The sequence below is a fragment of the Rhincodon typus genome, chromosome 17 (assembly GCF_021869965.1).
Source record: "Rhincodon typus isolate 14 chromosome 17, sRhiTyp1.1, whole genome shotgun sequence".
NCBI lineage: Eukaryota > Metazoa > Chordata > Chondrichthyes > Orectolobiformes > Rhincodontidae > Rhincodon > Rhincodon typus.
In genome coordinates this window covers 40,945,324-40,968,915 of record NC_063348.1, presented here as the reverse complement: position 1 = coordinate 40,968,915, position 23,592 = coordinate 40,945,324, and the positions used below count along the sequence as shown (strand labels likewise).

Below are 23,592 nucleotides of genomic sequence, written 5' to 3'. Positions count from 1 at the left end.
TTTTAAGTGATGTTACTATCTCCATCCCTGTAGTTACTTATAAAGCACCCCATGTAGAAAAACCCACTGGGGGATTTCTATTTGGCTCACTTGTTATTTTTAGCACGACATCTTTGCCAGTGTTTTAGAAAAGTTTGTGCAATGCTTCAAATCCAGCCTGGCAACTTCAGACCATTCAAGACAATCATTAAGCCCTTTCACTTGTTTTGCTACATATTGGATGAGCCTAGTGGCAGTTAAAGCTATGTTGTCTGCATCTCAACTTGCATCAAGTTCTGTTCACCCATCACCCTTATGTTTGCTGGCCTAATTTGGCCGCCAGCCAACATTTGGGTTTTAAAATATAAAGTTGTATTTAAAGTGCTCCATGGCTTCACCCCTCCCTACCACTATAAGCCCTTGCGAAGATTTGTAGCTCGGGTTGTGGATGAGATTGTTGCCTTGCTTGCTGAGCTGGCTGGTCATCGCATAGACATTTCGTCAACAACCTAGGTAACATCATCAGTGTGGCCTCCGATGAAGTGATGTTGTTCTGTTCTGCTTGGAATATATATGATCTGGTCTGTTAAGTTGGGTTGTGTCATTTCTGGTTCTTTTTTGCATGGGCTTGTATATCGGGTCTAATTCCACATATTTATTGATTGTGTTACGGGTTGAAAACCAGGTCTCTAGGAATTCCCATGCATGTCTGTGGTTGGCTTGAGCTAGGATGGCCACATTGTCCCAGTTAAATTGATGGCCTTCATTGTCCGAGTGCACTGAGATGAGGGAAAGTTCATCATGTCATTTTGCTGCTAGCTAGTGTTCATGTATCCTGATGGCTAGTTTCCTCCTGGTCTGGCTGATGTTTTGTTTGTTGCAGTCACTGCAAGGTATTTTATAAACTATGTTGGTCCTGCATGTCATGGTATGGGGTTTTTGGTCCTTGTGAGTGTTTATCATCATGTGGCTGTGGGTTTGTGTGCTAACATGATTCCTAGTGGTCACAGGAGTCTCGTTGTCAGTTCTGATATGCTCTTGATATAGTGTAGTGTGGCCAGTGTCTTAGGGCATACTGTGTTCTCTTAGCATTGTATATCTAGTATGCACCTGCGGATGAAGTTGTTGGGGTATCTGTTGTTAGCAAATATCTTGTATAACTGCTCTTCCTCCTTCTTGCATAGTTCTGGCATGTTGCAGTGGGCTGTGGCCTGTTTAAATAGTGTCCTAACACAGCTTTGTTTGTGAATGTTGGCAAGTGTTTCTCTGGGTTGTGGTATGTTAATGGACGTGAATAGTGCTGTGATGTCAAAGGATACCATAACGTCATCATTGCTGATTTTAATGTTCTTGAGCTTGTTAAGGAATTCCTGGGTTGAGCGGATGGAGTGGGGTGATCTGTCGACCAGGTGTTTCAGTCTCCTGTTGTAGGTCCTTGGCCAGTTTGTGTGTAGGTGTGCCTAGATAGCAGCAAAATGACACGAGAAACTTTCTCAGCACACTCGGACAATGAAGGCCATCAATTTAACTGGGACAATGTGACCATCCTAGCTCAAGCCAACCACAGACACACACGGGAATTCCTAGAAGCCTGGTTTTCAACGCGTAATGTAATCAACAAACATGTAGAATTAGATCCCATATACAAACTCATGCAAAACAGAACCAGAAATGACACAACCCAACTTAACTGACCGGATCATATAAATTCCAAGCAGAGCAGAACAACATCGCTTCATCGGAGGTAACACTGATGATGTTACCTAGCATGGTGACATAACGTCTGTACAATAACCAGCCAGCTTGGCAAGCAAGGAAACAACCTCGTTTTTTTCCCTTCCTCTGGTGATACAGCCCTCTAACATTTTGATACTCCAATTCTATGCCCTTGGGTTTTATGATTTTAATCTGGTGAAGTGGCTGTAATTTCAACTATCTAGGCATTAATTCTAATATACCAAACTCAAACCTCTCTACGTCTTTTTTTTTCCTCTTTCTTGAATGAAACTTTTAGTCACGTGTCCTTAAATTTCCTTCTGCAACACCATGTCAAACTTTGGTTGATCACACTCTTTGAAGAACCTTGAGATGTTTTATTACCCTAAAAGTATATAAAAATGCAAGCTAACACAAGAACTCAAAAATAAGGCAGTTGGTTTTGGTGCTTTTCACTAGAATCATTGGCAACATTTATTCTGGAGAATTTAAATAGCCGATGAAGGTGATCACCAAACCAAGGAGCATTCACCTTTGATTTGGAAAGTGCAAGAAGTACCAGAGGTGAAGCAAGTATACTTTTTCTTTACACAAAATGGTCCCTACACATTATCACACACCATTCAGTGCCGCAAGGAATTTTAGTATCAGGCCAACACCACAACATTGAACTATGTTATGTACAATTGAATTGAACTAAATTAAATTCTTCATTAAAGAATCCATCTACGTGTACACAGAAAAAAAGATTTTGAAATGGAAGTACTCCATATCACTTGGCTCCCAGTCTGGTTATAATCCCATAAAATGACAGTAATTGTAGAAATCTTGGATATAATTAGACATAACAGATCAGAAGATGCAAAAGTGCTAATCAACTCCTTTAGCTCCATTTCTATCTGAAGCAATACTTTTGTATGTCATAGCACAGCATCTAATTATCCAGTTATAGGCAGAAAATCACCTGCTTTCTTTTCCCACTCTTGCATCACTACTTCAGGTAATCCCCCATAGATCTATCTTTGGAGTCACTTTCTACATTCTGCCATTATATAACATCATAAAGAAATGCATTCTGTATGTTCAGTTATCACAGTCAGCTTTACCTTACTTTCACCTCTCTTGACATACACTGTCTCTGATTTGTCAGATTGCTTGGTTCACATCCAATACTGGGTAAGCAGAAATTTTCTTCAACTAACTATTGGAAGAAATGGAAGATATTGTCTACAACCCCATCCCCACATCACAAACTCAGTTCCTAAGCTATCACGCTCATTCCTTACCCTGGCAACTGGGCTGAACTTGTCGGTTCACAACCAAAATGACTCCAAGATAAGCTTCTGACCACCACTTCCCAATATCAGCTGTCTCTATGCCTCCTTCAGCTCATTTACTGCTGAAATCTCATTCATGCCTTTGTGGTCAATGGCTTACATTGGTTCCCAATCCAATTATGCCCCATTTTTTAAATTCTCATTCTTTTGTTCAAATCTGTCCATGAACTCCTCTTCCTATCTCTGCAACCACCATAAGCTCCACATCCCTCTACAATCTCTGCACTCCTCCAATTTTGGCCTTTTACTAAGCTCTGTTTAAATCGATCCACCAATATCAGCAGTACCTGCTGTTGCCCAGGTCCAAAACATTGGAATTCCCTTCTTAAAGCCCCCCCACTTGTCTTAATACCTACTTCCTTGACCAATTGTTTGACCATCTGTCACAATATATCACATAGATTATTACATTATTAAAGCTTCAAAGAAAAAAAAATTATTAAAGTTTCAATTACACATACTTCAAACAGAAGGTCCAGTACATCCATTTCCAAGTATTACTGTTTTTTCCCTTCTTGGAGATGCTACATAAATGCAACACAACATTTGTCAACTAACCTGAAAAGAATGACCAAATCTAAGTCTAACAACTAACAACTACCCAAAAAATCTGATTGTCATCACTGAAAATAGATGATTTGGTGCCGTAAACCGTAGGTAGTCAGTTTCTTTTTACTGATTTTTCATTGTCCCTCCCTGCCAGATCTAGTGCCCTGGTAAGCCGTTCAGATTACCCAACACAAAATGACCCATTGCATCATTTGGAATGAACCAACTGAAGAAGTTTAGTTTCCCAGGAAATGCACACAAAGACATTATGTAAGTTAGGTCAATGAATATGGTGGCTCAATTATTCCACAGTTTATCAGTATAGAACAAAAAAAAAGCAATGGAAAATTAATACCATTCAAAAAGACAGATCGCAGGATTTTTATAACTTCATTCTCAGGATTTAGAGATTGCTGGCAAAACCAGTATTTATTAACCAGCCCTAACTGCTCTTGAGAAACCGGTGATGAGCGACCTACTTGAACTGCTGTATGGTGTAGATGCACCCACAGTGCTATTAGGTCAGGACCCAGTGACCTTGATGGAAATTACAATGTGTTTCCAAGTCAGAATGGTGTGTGATTTGGAGGACAATGTACAGCTGATGTTCCCAAATACCTGCTGACTGTTTCCTCCTAAATGGTGGAGTTCACAGTTTTGGAAGCAAATGTTAAAATCAATTGAATATGTTATCTTCAGTAATGCACACTCTCATATTGGCGCCATATGTAGTATTAATTCAGAACACAACCAGATAACACTTGGCTGTCCTAGCAGAAGATCTAGCTGGTGTTTCATTACTTACAATAAGAGATTTCATTACGGGGTAGAAATGATCTGGCATCTTATATCCCAAATGAACAGAAAAATAAATGAATGTACCCAACATTCCCAAGTATTTTATACTATACAACTGTACTATGTATTGAAATAAAGGTTCTGTACAACACACATGGATTAGCACTCACTCATCAATGGTGTAAACAAACATCTGGACTTAGGTAGCCCGTGAGTTAATGAGGTAAAGAATGGACTACATTAAGAGAGCGAGATTGGAGTAACAGCTTCAGCAACTTTACAAATGGTAAGTATTTGCAGTCCATTAGCCCACTCCTGTATCTTCAATAGAATAATGCTAAGTGTTTATAAGTGGAAGGAGAGTTGTCACACTGCCAACTTTATTTTCCTTCGTTGCTATCACAACTCAATATGGTTTCGAGTCAAATCTTCCCCATAGTTGGTGGCCTGGCTGCCAACAAACATATTCCAATTGTCTAGGATTTCTTGTTTTGATAATCTTTTATCCTATTAAAAGAATGAAATACAGAACATTAAATATTTTGGGACAAAAATTGAGCAAGTTCTATCCTGTCAATATTTGGTTCTTATGAACAACTGAAGCAGTAGGTGAACTTTCAAAGAGGAAATGGACATATATTAAAGAGGATATATTTGCAGGGCTTGGGGGGAAAGTGGCTAAATTGGACAGTTCTAGAGCTGATGGGATGAATGGGTTTTTTCAGGGCTGTAAAAATCTAATTCTTGATCAAGTTAATGGTGGGCAATGATTTTGTGCAAGTATTCTATATTTTATTTTTGATTACAGATAATCCATGTTGAAATGCAGTTATCTAGAGAAGCTGGACAAACAGAAATTGTCGTCTTTGGAGCGACATAGAACAGTTTAGTTGTGGAGTTAATAGGGGTGTTCAAAATTATGAGGAGCCTTGGTAGCATAGGTAGGAAGAAACTACTTCCACTGGCTTGATAGTTGGTCATCAAAGAACACAGAATTAAGATAATTGGCAAGAGAATCAGAATGAAAATGAAAAGAAATGTTTTCACCAAACGAGTTGTGATGATTTAGAATGTGCTGCTAGAAGGGATCACAGAACAGATTCATTAGTAACTTTTAAAAAAGGATTTGGCTAAGGAAAAAAGGAAATTGCAAATTTACAGGAAAGGACAGAGATATTGGACCTAAATGGATAGCTGTTTTAAAGACCTGGCACGGGATCAATGGGCTAAATGGCCTCCTTCTGTTCTGTATAATTATACAGCAACTACAATGGTTCTAGCGGCAATGGCGTGACTCCAGGACATGGCTGGGCCTGGGTACCTGACAGCAGACGTGGTGGTGTTCTGGCTGTGGCAGTGTGCAGAGACCCAGGGCACCTGAGTGTTCACAGATTGAGGGATAGACTTTATGGCTTTGTTTTTCTGGCAGAGAGGACTCGTGGCAGAGGCAGGGGAGTGATCTGGTCATTTCCTTTTGGCTGTTTCTTTGCTCTCTGCTTCTGTTTTTAATCCTGTCTTATATACTTAGACGGCGCCAGAGAGTGGTGACTTTGTACACTTTTCACTGTACTCATGTATTCCTGTACTTGAGTACATGCAACAACAAAATCTAAATCTAACTGAATAACCAACATAATGTAGCATCTATTATATGCAATGAATTACAGTTTATGATGATGAATCATCCAGTATTGATTACCAGGCATTAATCACATTGATATAAATCTTTTGATTTGATTATACCCAATTGGTCATTGAAGGGTATCCAGCAGCATTGTAAAGCAGAATGAAATTGTGTAGCAGTTCTATTTACACCTATGTGAGGTTTTTTTTGAGATGGTGTTTGTCACAGTGGAGGTCCATTTTGTTCATGGTTCATAACAATGACCTCTCTTATTGATTTGAATGTCCACGTGGTAATCATTGTTAATGATGATAATGTACAGCATGTTTATTGACACTTTTGTATTAGCATACTACTTGCAAACAGGGTGGGATTTAGGGAAGATCTTAGTACAGTCTATTTACTCAGCAAACAATGCCTATCTACAGAGTCTGTTTAAACAGAGACCATCACAAACTGATCAAAAATGTGATAAAGACTGCACCAACTTGTCCACGTACAACATTCACATGTTGCAAATTGATTATTTCTCTCCAATAAGATGCAGCAAGTGGAGGATAGTTAAACAACACAAATGAGTTCCTTAAAACCAATCATGGCAAATTACAAAAGGGTGGACTGCCAACATGATTTGCGAGAAACTGCCTAGTCATCTCTACTCTGGCAGGGAATAGTGATATTTAAATATACCACAATAAACCACACCACCGACGTTTTATTTAAAAAAAACTAATGACGGTTCCTACTAATAACAAGATAAAATAGCAATGATAAGGAATGGCTATAGTGGAAAGGAGGCATAAATATCTACTCTCACTAAGTAACAGCCCACCCCTGCCCTCACTCTAAGAGCACGATTTTCCCCTCCTTGGAGTGGGTATGAAGGGGAAAAAATGGGACGAAAATATTGATGGTGTCCAAGGACATCTTTCTTGACTTATCAGCAATTAAGGCCTTTAAGTGGACACTCCTTATATGGTCAATTAATGAGCACTTATAGACCTCAACTAATAACATCCTTGATCATCTGTCTCCTTGACAGGCAAGAAAAGTAGTTAAAAATCAGAGTTAACATTTCGATTCCAGTGACCCCCTTCTTTAGAATGGTTCCAAAGAAGGGTCACTGAACTCAAAACGTTAAATTTGCTTTCTCTCCACAGATGCTGCCAGACTTGATGAGTTTCTCCAGCAATTTCTGCTTTTGTTTCAGAGCATCTGCAGTTCTTCATTTTATAAGAAAGGCGACTAATTTCCTGACTGTAAAACCAGAGCAACGAGTCCACCAGGTTGGATGGGAATCTTGAATTGCTCCAATCTGGGAGTATTTGGAGACATAGACTCGTTACAAGGAGTCTTCAGAAAACTACCACCTGCCATTGTCTCAGAAATCCTCTCCCTGTGACCCCCAAGTCCTGAGAACCTACACATTGCTGGATTATTTGAGGCTTCAGTCTCAGCCTGCAGACTTTAGGACCCAGAAGCTGCTGGCCACTGACTGATTAGCAGCTTCTGGTGACCTGGAATGCCAATACTGAGGCCTGTGATTAACATGAGAAACTTGCTGAAGCGAGGTGATCAGATCTTAATGAACTGACCAGTGGGCAATATGGTGAGTTTCTTCAGTGGTTAGGGCAGCAAGTTAGTCACCACCTAACACACTCACCCCACAGTTCAAGATCAATGGGATAATTCCAACTTAACTGATTGTTGTGGACTTTTGTTGCAACAAGGTGATATGGCAATTCAAACCTTTTGAATTCAGATATCATCCAAACACGTTAATTAAATTAATGACTTGGAGTTACATACTGGTACTTATTATTCCTGGGATAACACAAACTTGATTGAGTTTTTTTAAGGACATGACCAAGAATATAGATAAGGGCAGAGTGGTAGACATTGTCTACATAGACTTTAGCAAGGCCTTTGACAAGGTTCCACATGGCAGAATGTTTAGTAAAGTTAGATTGCATGGGATCCAGGGAGAGCTTGCCAAGTGAATACAAAATTGGCGTGATGGTAGGAGATAGAGGGTGATGGTTGAGGGTTGTTTTTTGGACAAGAGGCCTGTGACCAGCTGTGTTCATTGTTGTCTGTCTTTTATATAAATGACTTGGAAAAGAATACAGGAAGCATGGTTTAATAAGTTTGCAGATGACACCAAAATTGGTGGTATAGTGGACAGAGAAGGAGGTTACCTAAGAGTACAATGGGATCTCGACCCAGTGGGCAAATGGGCTGATGAGTGGCAGATGGAGTTTAATTTAGATAAATGCAAAGTGATGCATTGTGGGTAAGACAAACAAGGGCAGGACTTATATATTTAATGGTAGGGCCCTAACTTTCTTGAAAGTGGCATGATAGGTAGGCAGGGTAGTGAAGAAGGTATTAGCACGTTTGACTTCATTGCTCAAACCACTGATTATAAAAGTTGGGATGTCATGTTGCAGTTGTACATGACTTTAGTGAGGCCACATTTGGAGTACTGTGCACAATTATGGTTGCCCTGCTATACGAAGGATATTGATAATATTGGAAAGGGTGATGAAAATATTTACAAGGATGTTGCAGGGAATGAAGAGTTTGAGTTATAAGGGCAGGCTGGATAATCTGGGACTTTTTTCCTGGGAGCATAGGAGGTTGAGGAGTGACTTTATAGACGTTTATAAAATCATGAGGGGCATAGATAAGGTGAATAGCAGAGGTCTTTCCCTGGGGTGGGGAGGTTCAAAGCCAGGGGGCATATTTTTAAGGTGAGAGGAGAAAGACTTAAAAGGGACCTGAGGGGCAATCTTTTCACACAGAGGGTGGTTCGTATGTGGAATGAACTGTCAGAGGAAATGGTAGATGCAGGTACAGTAACAACATTTAAAACAACATTTGGATAGGTACATAAATATGAAAGGTTTAGAGGGATATGGGCCAGATGCAGGCAAGTGGGTTTAGTTTGGGAAACTTGGTTGGCATGGATGAGTTGAATCGAAGGGTCTGTTTCCTTGCTGTCTGTTTCCTTGCTGTATGATTATACAAGAGTAGCAGGTAGAACACATCCACAAGTCTTGAAGTTTGGGAGGCAGGTAGATAAGGCAGATAGGAAAGCATATCGGAAACCTGGCTTTGTAAATAGCAGCATTGAATACAAAAACAAGGAAATCATGCTAAACTTTTACTAATCACCGACTCAGCCTTGACTGGAATTCAATTCCGGGCATAATAGTTTAGCAAGTGTGTAGAAGCCTGAGACAGGATTAGCAGATTTGGCCATAATGATACCAGGGATAAGGGCTTCAGTTATCTTGGGAAACTGGAGAAGCTGGGATTGGTCGCCCCCAATTCCTTCGCCTCCGCCGCATCTGCTCTCGAGATGAGACATTCCACTCCCAGACATCCCAGATGTCCTCGTTTTTCAAAGACCGCAACTTCCCCTCCACGGTGATCGAAAACGCCCTCGACCGTGTCTCTCGCATTTCCCGCAACTCATCCCTCACACCCCCTCCCCGCAATAATAACCAAAACAGAATCCCCGTCATCCTCACGTACCACCCCACCAACCTCCGGATCCAACATATCATCCCCTGACACTTCCGCCATCTGCAATCCGACCCCACTACCAAAGACATTTTTCCCTCCCCACCCTTATCTGCTTTCCAGAGGGACCACTCTCTCCAGGACTCCCTTGTCCGCTCCACACTCCCCACCAGCCCCACCACACCCGGCACTTTTCCCTGCAACCGCAGGAAGTTCTACACCTGCCCCTATACCTCCCCCCTCACCTCCATCGCAGGCCCTAAGAAGATCTTCCACATCAAACAGATGTTCACCTGCACATCTGCTAATGTGGTATACTGTATCTGCTGTTCCAGATGTGGCCTCCTCTACATCGGGGAAACCAAGCGGAGGTCCGCACCAAACAGCTGCACCTCCCAGTCGCGAACCATTTCAACTCCCCTACCCACTCCTTGGACGACACGTCCATCCTGGGCCTCCTGCAGTGCCACAACGATGCCACCCGAAGGTTGCAGGAACAGCATCTCATATGTCACTTGGGAACCCTGCAGCCCAATGGTATCAATGTGGACTTCACAAGCTTCAAAATTTCCCCTCCCCCGACCACATCCCAAAACCAGTCCAGCTCGTACCCGCCTCCCTAACCTGTCCTCCCACCTATCCACTCCTCCCACCTCAAGCCCCACCCCCATCTCCTACCTACTAGCCTCATCCCGCCTCCTTGACCTGTCTGTCCTCCCTGGACTGACCTATCCCCTCCCTAACTCCCCACCTACACTCTCCTTTACTGGCTCCAACCCTGCCTCCTTGATCTGTCTGTTTCCTCTCCACCTATCTTCTCCTTTATCCATCTTCTTTCCGCCTCCCCCTTTCTCCCTATTTATTTCAGAATGCCCTTCCCCTCCCCCTTTTCTGAAGAAGGGTCTAGACCCGAAACGTCAGCTTTCCTGCTCCTCTGATGCTGCTTGGCCTGCTGTGTTCATCCAGCTCTACATCTTGTTGTCTCGGGAAATTGAGGAGAAAGTTTTGCATAGAGGAGTGTTGAGATCTAGAACTTAGATGGGAGCTTTCAAAATACAACTGGATATGTACTTGAAAGGGACTAATTTTCAAGAACAAGGGATAAAAGTTGAGTTGAGGTGTTAAATTGGATAAGTTAAATTGAGGGCGGCACAGTGGCTCAGTGGTTAGCACTGCTGCCTTACAGCGCCAGGGATCTGGTTCAATTCCAACCTTGGGCAACTGTTTGTGTGGAGTTTGCACATTCTCCCCGTGTCTGTGTGAGTTTCTGCCAGGTGCTCCGGTTTCCTTCCACAGTCCAAAGATGTGCAAGTTAGGTGGATTGTCTGTGCTAAATTGCTCAGTGTTCAGGGATGTGTAGATTAGGTGCATTAGCCACAGGAAATGCAGAGTTATGGGGAATGGGTCTGGGTGGGATGCTCTTTGGAGGGTCGGTGTAGACTTTTTAGGCCGAATGGTCTGTTTTCACACTGTAGGGATTCTATGAAGTCTTCAAAGAACTAGCACATGGGCAATGGACCAAATAGCTTCTTTCAGTTTCTTAAAATTCTATGATTGGAAGTATAGAACCACTGTAGACTTACAGGTATGTACTTTTACTTACTCTGTTTTTGTCAGATTCGTAGACCAGATGTCTGGCTTCAGCCTGTGCATGGTCATAATCCTCCGGGAGGATCCAATGTTTGATTTCAGATTTGTCCATCTTTCCATCCTTGTTTAAGTCACGGAAATCGGAAAACTGCTCCCGCTCAGTCTTGACCCATTCAGGCTCAGGGACACCTTCTTCTCGTGCATACATATCAGCTGAAAAAATAGAAAAATAAGTCTGAGCAGCCCCATGAACCCTGTGCTACCAAGCTCAGAAAGTGCATGCAGGAAAGATCTCGTTCTTCCAGGAATCCTGTCCTCATTGACCCACTGCCGACATTGGCCTGTACTGCCTTAATTTTATAATTTTCATCCTTGTATTAAAGTTCCTTGTGGCTTTTCCCCTCTCCATCTCTGAAATCTCCTGGAATCGTGTAACCCTCCAAGATCTCCGCACTCCTTCACTTCTGGCCCAATTTTAGATATTTTGTAATCAACCTGTTCAGAGATGCTATGACACATATCTGGAGGAGGTAGAAGCTGAATCTGGGAGTTCCGACTCAGAGGTAGGGACATTGACACTGTGCTACAAGAGTCTATTTTTTTAACTTTCAAGCATCCCCAACCTTAATTTTAGATATTACTAATCAACCTTGGAAATGTTATTACATTTCTTGGAGCAAGTGAGACTTGAACCGAAATCTCCTGGTTCAGAGGTAAGGAATTATCATTGTTCCACAAGAATCCCTAAACTCCAGTTTTAATCACTTCATGTTTATTGGCCCTAATTACCACCTAAAGCCTAAACCTGGAGAGTTTTAAGGTGGGAATCCCATCTCTCGCCATGCTTTGGTCAACTATCCTAATACTTCCTTAGGTGGCTCAATGTGAAATGTTTTTTGATAATACTCCTATGAAGTAGGATTGGGTACTATGGTAATTATTGTGTATTCTCCCCCTTCAGAGTCATAGAACCATTTAAGCCCACAGCAAAACCAACAAGGCAGAATCAGGAAGGTGCCAGCAACTATGGTTGGTGTCATTTATATTTTGTAATTATCAGCAGCTAAAAGATCATTATGCTCCATCAGGTGAATATGCCAATGGTTTTCCTTAAAAAAAGCACCCTGAAAACACTGGCTATTAATGTCATCCTTTGTTATTTCTTTGTGTGACAACATAATTCTCACCACAGAATGCCACAATACTTTTGTGCTAAATAGACCTGTTTTCTTTCTAAGAATGAAGAATGAATAATTCAGAATGGGTCAGTGTCTGACTGACCAGCGCATAATTACTCACTGAGTTAGTGGTAGGGTTTGGGCATTCTGGCTCCATAGCTTAGGAACAAGAGAGAAAAAAAAATGCTTGGGAGAGATTTTACCTTCTAATTTGTTCCATTAATTAAAATCGAGCATTTTCATAATGTAAAAATAATTTAAGTTGATGTGCTCCATTAGACTGGTTCATTTTGCTGCATGTGGTTTAATATGTTCAGTATGTATGGGATGAAGGTAGTCTGCACACTCATAGAAAGCAGCCACCACTGTTCACATTTCAGCACCTGATGACAACTATGGAGCAATTACAGGTAGCTAATGGCCCTGAATGGAATTTAATTACTGTGAAATTAATTAATGTGAAATCACTGTCTATTCTAACTCACACTGAGGCTCGTTCACATATCACTCCTGCGCTCGCTAATCTGAATGATTCGCAGTACAGCAATTCTTCAATTTTTAAATTCACACCCTAATTTTCAAATCTCTCCATGACCAAGATCCTGCCTATATTTGCAGCTTCCTGTGGTCCTGGAACAGATTTCTCTACTCTTCAAATTTTGGCCTCTTATGCTATTTTCATTGGTCCACCAATGACTGCACCTTAAACTGCTGAAACCTAACATCTGAAATTCACTCCCTAAATTTAACTTTCCTCCTTTAGGACATCCCTTTCAACCTAACTCTTTGAAAACATTCTTTGTCACCTAACCCAACATCTCCTTATGTGCTGCAATGCCTAAAATTGTTTGATAACACTCCTGAAAAGTGTCTTGGGATGTTTTCCTATTTTAAAGGTGCTACATGAATGAGGGTTATTGTTGAAATCATGCTTATTGTTTTTGTTACAAATGGAGAGTATTTGAGATCTTCGTCTATTTTATCATTCCATTTAAATCATCTACAAAGCTATGTAATTAGTAAAATCATTACTTTTAAGTATTCTTTGTTATTGAGAGGTAATCACAGTTACTTAATAGATAAATTGCTAAACAATGTGAAATGCTCTTTATTCTTGGTGCCTTGTGTTAAACTGTTGCCGACCTCATGCAGCAAACCCAGTGAAGACTGCCAACAGATGGTCTCTGGAGAATTCATGGATCTAACCCCACCAAAAACAATAAGCAAATCTGCCTTTTGAAAAAAAGGATAGAAACAAGCACACTGTTATGAGCACACAAATTGCCTGGCAAGTTCAGAGAAACAAGCTACATATGATGACTTGCTAATCACAGAACTTGCTGTTCAACTTATGCTCTTGAATCATTTGCTTTCCACAAATAGGATCTCAACTTTGTCAGAGAGTCAAACAGCACGAAAATAGATGCTTCGGTCCAATTAATCTGCGCCAACCAAACATCCTGATCTGACCTAGAGATAGTAGGAACTGCAGATGCTGGAGAATCCGAGACAACAAAGTGCAGAGCTGGATGAACACAGCAGGCCAAGCAGCATCATAGGAGCAGAGAGGCTGACGTTTCGGGCCTAGACCCATCATCAGAAAAGGGGGAGGGGAAGGGGGTTCTGAAATAAATAGGGAGAGAGTGGGAGGCGGATAGAAGATGGATAGAGGAGAGGATAGGTGGAGAGGAAACAGACAGGTCGAAGAGGTGGGGATGGGGCCAGTAAAGGTGAGTGTAGGTAGGGAGTTAGGAAGGGGATAGGTCAGTCCAGGGAGGACGGACAGGTCAAGGGGGCAGGATGAGCGCTTTTCCCTGCAACCGCAGGAAGTGCTACACCTGCCCCCATACCTCCTCCCTCACCCCCATCCCAGGCCCCAAGAAGACTTTCCACATCAAGCAGATGTTCACCTGCACATCTGCCAATGTGGTATACTGCATCCGCTGTACCCGGTGTGGCTTCCTCTACATCGGGGAAACCAAGCGGAGGCTCGGGGACCGCTTTGCAGAACACCTACGCTCGGTTCGCAATAAACAACTGCACCTCCCAGTCGCGAACCATTTCAACTCCCCCTCCCATTCCTCAGACGACATGTCCATCCTGGGCCTCCTGCAGTGCCACAACGATGCCACCCGAAGGTTGCAGGAACAGCAACTCATATTCCGCTTGGGAACCCTGCAGCCCAATGGTATCAATGTGGATTTCACAAGCTTCAAAATCTCCCCTCCCCCTACCGCATCCCAAAACCAGTCCAGCTCGTCCCTGCCTCCCTAACCTGTTCTTCCTCCCACCTATCCCCTCCTCCCACCTCAAGCCGCACCTCCATCTCCTACCAACCAACCTCATCCTGCCCCCTTGACCTGTCCGTCCTCCCTGGACTGACCTATCCCCTTCCTAACTCCCCACCTACACTCACCTTTACTGGCTCCATCCCCGCCTCTTCAACCTGTTTGTTTCCTCTCCACCTATCCTCTCCTCTATCCATCTTCTATCCGCCTCCCACTCTCTCCCTATTTATTTCAGAACCCCCTTCCCCTCCCCCTTTTCTGATGAAGGGTCTAGCCTCTCTGCTCCTATGATGCTGCTTGGCCTGCTGTGTTCATCCAGCCCTGCACTTTGTTGTCTCTGATCTGACCTAGTCCCATTTGCCAGCATTTTTTGGTCCATGTCCCTCTAAACCCTTCCTTTTCATATACCCATCCAGATGACTTTTAAATGTTGTAATTGTTCCCTTCTCCACCACTTCTTCTGGTAGCTCGTTCCATACATGCACCACCCTCTGCGTGAAAAAGCTATCCCTCAGGTCCTTTTTAATTCTTTCTCTGGTCACCTTAAACCTATGTCCTCTAGTTTTGGACTTCCCCACCCTAGGAAAAAGACCTTGCTTATTCACCCTATCTATGCCCCTCATGATTTTACAAACCTCTACAAGGTCACCCCTCAGCCTCCGATACTCCAGGGAAAAAAGCCCCAACCTTTTCAGCCTCTCCCTATAACTCAAACCCTTCAGTCCTAGCAACATCCTCATAAATCTTTTCTGCACCCTCTCAAGTTTAACAACATCTTTCCTATAAAAGGACGACCAGAATTTTACGCAGAATTCTAAAAGTGGTCTCCCCATTATATTTAGTAACTTGGGCTAGATTTGCATATAATGTTCCACTAAAGTCACCATAAAATGTAAGGCTTATACTTAAAAGCATGTTTATTCTTAATAACTGGCAATTGAACATTAACTGTTAAGTCTCATTCTTGCAAGTAGTCATCCTTTGGTTAAATTTGTCTAAAAATATCAAATGTAAGGTTTTACTTTCCTTTCTTATTTTAACTTTCCAATCTTTTTCACTCTCTCTTAATCTGATCAATTTCCTTTTTCTTTCTTTCGACTAGATTTGATTCTAACTTGTATCTCTATTTGCCCGAGGACAGTTGCTGTGAGTTTGAAGTCACATGTAGGCCAGACCAGGTAAGAACAATAGATTTCCTTCCCTACAGGACATTAGTGAACCAGATGGGTTCACTGACAACCGTCAATGGACTTTATGATTGCCATTATTCCATCTACTTATTGAATTCAAATTTCACCATCTGGCATGGTTTGAGTCCAGAATATTAGCGTGGGCTTGTGGATTATAGAAGTCCAGTGACATTACCACTTTGCCACCGTGACTCCATGAGATTTGGTTATAATGATCTCAGTAACACTAAAATGGCTTCAGTGACACTCCAGAGTGCTCTAGGAATAGCATTGCACTCCAAATGTGCAATAAAGGACCATTATCAGCATAAATTGAAATATTCGTCAGTTGACTCAAAAGTCAAAATAATTCAGTTTTCTTTTCCTTATACGTACAGTATATACTATTAAAATATATTTATAATTATCCCTCAATCAACAATGTTACAGCAGATTGTCTGGTTTTGCCATTTGTGGGACCTTACTAGGCCCAAATTTACTGTCATGTTTCTTCCATGACAACAGGAACTATACTATAAAAAGTAGAACTCTAAAGTAATGAAAGGCGCCACATAAATGCCAGTTGTTTCTTTTGGCATTTCTATTCATGTCAGCTATTGGATGTGACATCATGTTGAATACACAACCCATAAGACACAGACTACTGTCCATTGAAAATCCCTAAAAATGTACTCAGTGAATATTTTCAATGTGTTCAGAGATGAACATGGGGTTCTTGCTTGTGTTTCATGAAGACCCAGTGATCAAAATTAGTAAATCAGTTGGTTTGATTTCAGTTATAGAGGGAAAGTGTAACTCTAAGTCATTTAATTGTTGTCTAAATCTTTATGATACTGCTTTAACTTACAGAATGGTACAACATAGATGGAAGTCTTTTGGCTAATGTGCCTGTGTCAGCCCTTTGAAAAAGACGTGGAGTTATTTCTACACACTGTTTTTCCTTCAGAGGCCTGCAATGACTTCTTTTCAAAGAGGTATATTCAATTCCCTGGTGAAATCTATTGAATTTGCTTCAATCCCTCTTCCATGCAATATATTCTGATCACAACAAGCAGTTAAAAAAAAATTCTAATTTCCCCCAGTTTGTTCTGCCCAATGTCAGCTGCTGAAATTGTTGTCTCTCAGATTTGATAATGAAATGTCAAAGCACACAAAGTTTGAATTTTTTCAATATGGGGGCTGCCATCCCTCCCATTACTGCAGAGGGCACTGCTGCTACATCGGCGAAATGACATCCTCAAGGACTTACCGTTGTGTTTCAGTTTGATTACAAGTGATTCTACCGAAATCATCAGAGCCTAATGATTGGGTCACAGTTAGTGATTCAAAAGGCATCATTCCTTACCAATGTACTCATCCTCATCAACAAAGCCATCTTCATTCTTATCAATATCTTCAAGAGTTTCCTAGTAATAAGAGCACTTTGTAAGTACAGTTACCGATGATACGTAGAAAAAAACTTGCATTCATAAGAAGACACAAATTAGGAGATGTGGGCCACTCAGCGCCTCAAGCCTGCTCTGCCATCCAATAAAATCGTGGCTTATCTGATTACTCCACATTCCTGCCTACCCTCTATAACCTTTCATCCCCTTGCTGATCAAGAGTCGACTTAACTCTGCCTTAAAAATATTCAGACACTGTTTTCACTGCCTTTTGAGGAACAGATTTCCAAAGACTCATGATCCTCAGAAAGGAAAGTCTCCGTATATCTGTGTTAAAAAAGGTCAACGCTTGGTTTTGAAAGTGACACCAAATTATAGTTTTTCCTATAAGAGGAAACATTGTTTCCCATAGCACTCTGTTATACGTTGGACATTTCACAATGTCAGGTCATTCCAAAGCACTTTAATTTCAGTGGCCTTGCTCCCCCTTACTTTTGTAGCCCTTGATTGTTGTCTTCAGCTATCTAGGCACAAAACACTGGCATTTCCTCCCAAAATCTCTTTGCATCTGTATGTCACTACCTTACCTGAAGGGCTATTCCTTAATAGCTACCTGTTTGACTAATCTGCTTTCTAATATCTTCTTATATAGTTCAGTGTCAAATTTTGATAACCCACTACCAAAATGCACCCACAGATGTTTTGCTACATTAATGGTAATATATAAACGTGAGCTGTTATTGCTGTTTCCAAACATCACATACAGTTGACTTGTCATCACATTGTAATGTAGGTAATGCAGCTGCCAATTTGTGCACAGCAGATTCCTCTAAGGTCACTGTAATGATGGTCAGATCATTGTCTAATGCTACATAACTGGAATATTCTGAAAAAAGACACATTTTGTCAAAGCTTTTCCTCATGCACTCATCAGGACAATTCGCAAATAATACCAATTCAAGGGGAAAACTAATTGTTTAGCAAGTGGATTCTGAACAGTGGAGGCATTGTCATGGAGAAGACACACCATAATACTTATTCACAATTACAATATCTCAACCTAAAACTGAACAGGGCAGTTGTAGGGAGAGTTACAATGACCAGAAGGAATAAACAGGCTTAAAATTATGAAAGGTTTTGATGTAAACATTGAGATTTTCTACTTTTAGGGAGATGCAAAGCAGGGAGCACAAATAAAAGATAATCGCTAACCAATCCAATAAAGAAATTCAGAGAAAATTCCTGTGGTTACAGGCTTTTTAATGGAGATGACAGGGGCCTTGATCATTAGCTAGAAAGCCTCTGCTACCCACACAGGCAGTGCATTCCAGATTTCCACCATCCTCTGGGTGAAAACATTGTTCCTCAAATCCCCTCTAAACCTTCTGCCTTTCACCTTAAATTTATGTCCCCTCATTATAGACCCTTTAACCAAGGGGAACAGCTGATTCCTACCCACCCTGTGCACGCCCGTCGTAATCTGATATATCCCAATGAGGATCCACCTTCCCACCCCATCCTCAACCTTGTCTGCTCTAAACAGAACAAAACCCAAGCCTATCCAGCTTCTCTTCATAGCTAAAGTGCTCTATCCCGGGCAACATTCTGGTGAATATCTTCTGCATGCCCTTCAGTGCAATCACATCATTCCTATAGTGAGGAGACCAGAACTGAACACAACATTCCAGCTATGGCCTAACCAATATCTGTGACTTAACGAATCACGGACCACCTTCTACACCTTGCATTGCCATATCTGGCTACATGCTTTCATTTACACCAACAACAAATACACATTAGCTAAACTAAATGCACAATTGTTCTCATTTATCCTTTGGGTTTAAGAATTATTAGCTATAATTTTAAAAATTACCTTTTATTTACCATACAGGCAATTGCAAAGCAAGGAAGTATCATTGTCTTCCCATGGTTAAGTAGCAAGAATGTCTTCAGCAATAAGACCTAATTGCTCCTATCAGTCAGCATGTAATAATCAATGCACAGGTTTTAAATATTAAATAAAGTGTAGTAGATGGGAAATGATCCATCAGCTGTTGCAGTAGAAGACCTTTCTACTGACCTGGGATCATGTGGAAGAGAAAAAGTAGTTTATATACACTTACCAAATAAATTCTGAGCAAAATATTTATCGCACAACTAGTTAAAGGTTCCATCTGGTGATCAACATTGGATAAGATGGGATACATACAGTCACCTAGTCAAGGTTAATGGCATAAGAATAGCTTTTAGGTAAAAGGAGGGCTGCCAATGAGGTTTGTGTGAGAAGAATTGGAGGCAAATGAAGTCTGCTACCACCAAATGCAAGGTGCCTGATTTATAAGCAGACTCAATAGCATGACAAGTTCTTGTGTAAGGTTCCTGTTTGTTTAGTTTGGACTTTGTTACTGTACTTTCAGTGATTCTTTTAGTTTTATGGGAGCACGTGTTTGCTTCTTTTGAGAATGGTATCATTAACAAGGTATACATGGTGCTTAGTTCTTGTCAAGTGACACAGGGGCAACTTAGCACCACCCTGAATGTCTCAAATTGAAACAGTTCCACCGACAGTAGCCCTCATGGTACAATCAGCACTGTTTTTTTTGTTTTTGTGGGGTAGGGAGGGAAAGTTTTGAAAGTTGGTAAGGAGGATCAGAAGGAAATTAATTCTCGTTGAGAATTTATGCTGGAGTCTGAATTCATTGTTAGCACTTTCTAAATGAGATGGGGCCATAGCCAAATTAAGCAACTAAATCTGAGCATTGTTTTAAACTTCTTAATAAGTAAAACATTTATGTTGATGTCAATACAGTGTGGAGCTGGAGGAACACAGCAGGTCAGGCAGCATCAGCAGCAGGAAAGTCGACGTTTTGGACTGGGGAGGGGGAAGGGAGGTCAGAAATAAATAGAGGAAGTGGGAGTGGGGCTGGGCGAAGCCAGGTGGGATGGTGACAGGTGGATGCAGGTAGGGGGTTGTGGAGATTGGTCAATGGGAAGGGTGGGGCAGATAGGTGAGAAGGAAGATGGACAGGTTGAGTCAGGTCAAGGAGGCGGGGATGAGAGAGGTCTAGACATGGGATGATGTCGGGGGTGGGGAAATTTTGAAGCTAGTGATTTCTATGTTGAGGGCTGTAAGCTCCTGAGGTGGAATATAAGGTATTGTTCCTCCAATTTTCATGTGGCTTCATTGTGACATTGGAGGAGGCCCAGGATGGACATGTTGCCAAGGGAGTGGGAGAGGGAGTTAAAATGGCTGGCAACCAGAAGGTGGTTTTGATTGGAGCGTACAGAGTGCAAATGCTCCACGTATCTGTCACCGAATCTGTGCTTGGTCTCTCCAATGTAGAGGAGACCACATCAGGAACAATGGATACAGTAGACCAGGTTAGAAGACATACAGATGAGTTTCTGTAAGATTCGGAATGATTGTTTGGAGCCTTGAACGGAGGTGAGACAGGAGACATACGGGCGGGTGTAGTACTTCCTGCAGTTGCAGGGAAAAGTGCTAGGTGTGGTGGGGTTGGTGGGGAGTGTGGAGCAGATGAGGAAGTCATGGAGAGCACAGGCCCTATGGAAAGTAGATAAGAGTTGGGGAGGGGAATATCTCTTTGGAGAAGGAGTCTGATTGCAGGTGGCAAAAGTGGTGGAGGATGATGCATTGCATTCGAAGGTTGGTGGTGTGGTATATGAGGACCAGAGGTCTCTATTCTTGTTGTTGTTGGGGGGGAGGAAATGCAGGACATGTGATTGAGGACATTATGAATCACAGGAGAGGGGAAGTTACAGTCCTTGAAGTAGGGAGACATCTGGGATGTCCGGGAATGGAGCGCGTCATTCCGTGAGCAGACGTGGTGGAGGTGGAGGAATTGGGAGTATGGGATCACATTTTTGCAACAGGGTGAGTGAGAGGACGTGTAGTCAAGGTAGCAATGGGAGTCAGTGGGTTTGAAATAGATGTCGATGCTCAGTCAGTTGCCGGAGATGGAGACAGAGAGGTCCAGGAAGGGGAGGGAGGTGTCAGAGATGGTCCAGGTGAATTTGAGGTCGAAATGAAAAGTGTTGATGAAGTTGATATTCTGCACTCCAAAGGTGACGGAAAATGAGATATTAAAAATGTCTTTGCTGGTTATTTAGTAAAAGAGAGAATTTGCCAATTTCACCTTTACCTTCAAAGATCTGATACAGTCACAATGGTCAAGTGACCTTCTTTGCTGTAATTGTCCAATTCTATATACACATTCAAGAGTGCTAAGGAAACTTCTTACTTACATATATAACAATTTCTTTCATGTGCTCAAACTCTTCTGGGTGAAGAAAGGCTGTAAACTCCTCTCTGGTGGCTACCATGTCTCCATCTAGATCTGCAGCTTTAAATCTCCGCTCATCTCGAGGAAGCATCTTCTTGAAACTCAGCTGATCTGCTGCATCTTGAAACTCTTCAGGATTGTCTATGATCCATTAAAGAGACCAGGTTCTAAGTTAGTGAGTTGCTGCAATCTGGACCAACTGCATTTGACACACCTGACAATTTAACAGCTATCGAGCTTCTAATGAAACTGAAAGTACATTGATAATTCAAATGCCATTACGCTGGAACTCAGTGCTATACAAAGTAGATGTAGAATCATCTCTTAGCCATCCTTTCATTAAGTTCAGCCATCCCTTAATTAAGTTCAACCCTTAGTTTTATACAAAATAGTCTGTGTTCTCAGGAAGGGTCACTGAACCCGAAACGTTAACTTTGATTTCTCTCCACAGATGCTGCCAGACATGCTGAGCTTTTCCAGCAATGTTTTTGTTAGATCTGATTGGTTGGTTGTGGGACCACTTAGCTTTGTCTATCACTTGGAGATAGCAAGAACTGCAGATGCTGGAGTCAGAGTCAATACAGCGTGGAGCTGGAGGAACATGGCAGGTCAGACAGCATTAGAGGAGCAGGAGAGTTGACGTTTCAGGTCGGGATCCTTCATCCTGACCTGAAGGGTCCCGACCGAAACATAGACTTTCCTGCTCCTCTGATGCTGCCTGACCTGCTGTGTTCCTCCAGCTCCACACTGTATTGACTCTGTCAACACTTGCTGCCACACAGCATATGCAATCAAATAGTCCTGTTTCATAGCTTCATCAAGTTGACACATCATTTTTAGATATAACACAGTGTGGGGCTGGAGGAACACAGCAGGCCATTTCTGAAGAAGTGTCCTGACCCAAAACGTCAGCTTTCCTGCTCCTCTAATGCTGCCTGACCTGCTGCGTTCCTCCAGCTCCACACTGTGCTATCTCTGACTCCAGCATCGGCAGTTCATACTGTTTCATTTTTAGATATGCCTGCTGCTGCTTCAGACATACCCTCGTGCATTCTCCATTGAACCATTATTGATATCTGGTTTGATGTTAATTGTTGAGTAGGGGATATGCTAGGCCATGAGGTTGCAGATTGTGGAGTGCCTCATGGATTCCCCATTCTGAGTTGCTAAATCTGTTTGAAGTCTGTTCCATTTAGTGCAGTGATAGTAGCACACAACACTATGGAGGATATTCTCAATATGAAGGTGAGACTATGCCTCCACAAGGACTGTGCAGTGGTCATCCTTACCAATACTGTCATGGATCTGCAACTGGAAGACTGGTAAGGATGAGATTAAGTATAATTTTCCCTCTTGTTGGTTCCCTTACCAACTGCTGCAGACCCATTCTGGTAGCTATGGCCTTTCGGACCCAAACATCTTGATCAGTAGTGCAGCTGCTGAGCCACTGAAATCCCTTACCCAGAGCACATATTGCACCCTTGACACCCTTAGTGCTTTTCCCATATGTCGTTCAGCATGGAAGAGTACTGATTCATCAGCTGAAGGAAGACAGTACGTGGCAATTTCCTTGGCCGTGTTTATCATGAAGCAATGAGACTTCATGGGGTCTGGAGTCAATGTTGAGGACTCCTAGGAGAACTCTCTGGGTGATATCCAGGCTGTTAATGGTGGTGTCTGGTACATTGTCTGTAAAGTACGATTACATGAGAATGGTTATATCAGACTGTTGCTTGACTAGTCCGTGAGCCAGCTCTCCTAATTTTGGCACTAGCCTCCAGATGTTAGTAAGGAGGACTTTGCAGAGTCAACAGGGATGCTTCTGCCATCTTTTCAGTGGCTAGGTCGATGTCAGGTTGTTCGTCCACTTTCATTTCTTTGTTGAGACTCTGTAGCGATTGATACAACTAAGTGGGCATTGCAGAGGGCAGTTGAGAGTCAACCACACTGCTGTGGTTCTGGAGTCACATGTATGCCAGACCAGGTGAGGATGGCAGATTTCCTTCCCTAAAGGACATTAGTGAACTAGATGAGTTTTTGTCTGACAATTGGCAATGGTTTCATAGTCATCAGAAGATTCTTAATTCCAGATTTATTTTTTCCAAAATATGTATTTTCCAACGGCA

The 23,592-nt window shown here is 42.1% G+C and overlaps 1 protein-coding gene across 2 annotated transcripts in view; it reads right to left on the bottom strand.

The window, feature by feature from the left end:
- Positions 1–1,796: 1,796 nt before the first annotated feature.
- Positions 1,797–23,592, bottom strand: part of rcn1 (reticulocalbin 1, EF-hand calcium binding domain) — a 43,806-nt gene continuing 22,010 nt past the window's right edge. For both annotated transcript variants that reach the window (XM_020511046.2, XM_048607387.1), the window contains exons 4-7: positions 21,429–21,607; positions 17,123–17,183; positions 11,135–11,334; positions 1,797–4,886 (exon numbers count right to left, since the gene is read on the bottom strand). In XM_020511046.2, coding sequence (XP_020366635.2) covers positions 4,779–4,886; positions 11,135–11,334; positions 17,123–17,183; positions 21,429–21,607 — 548 coding nt within the window. In that variant the 3' untranslated portion in view covers positions 1,797–4,778. The remainder of the gene's footprint in view (positions 4,887–11,134; positions 11,335–17,122; positions 17,184–21,428; positions 21,608–23,592) is intronic.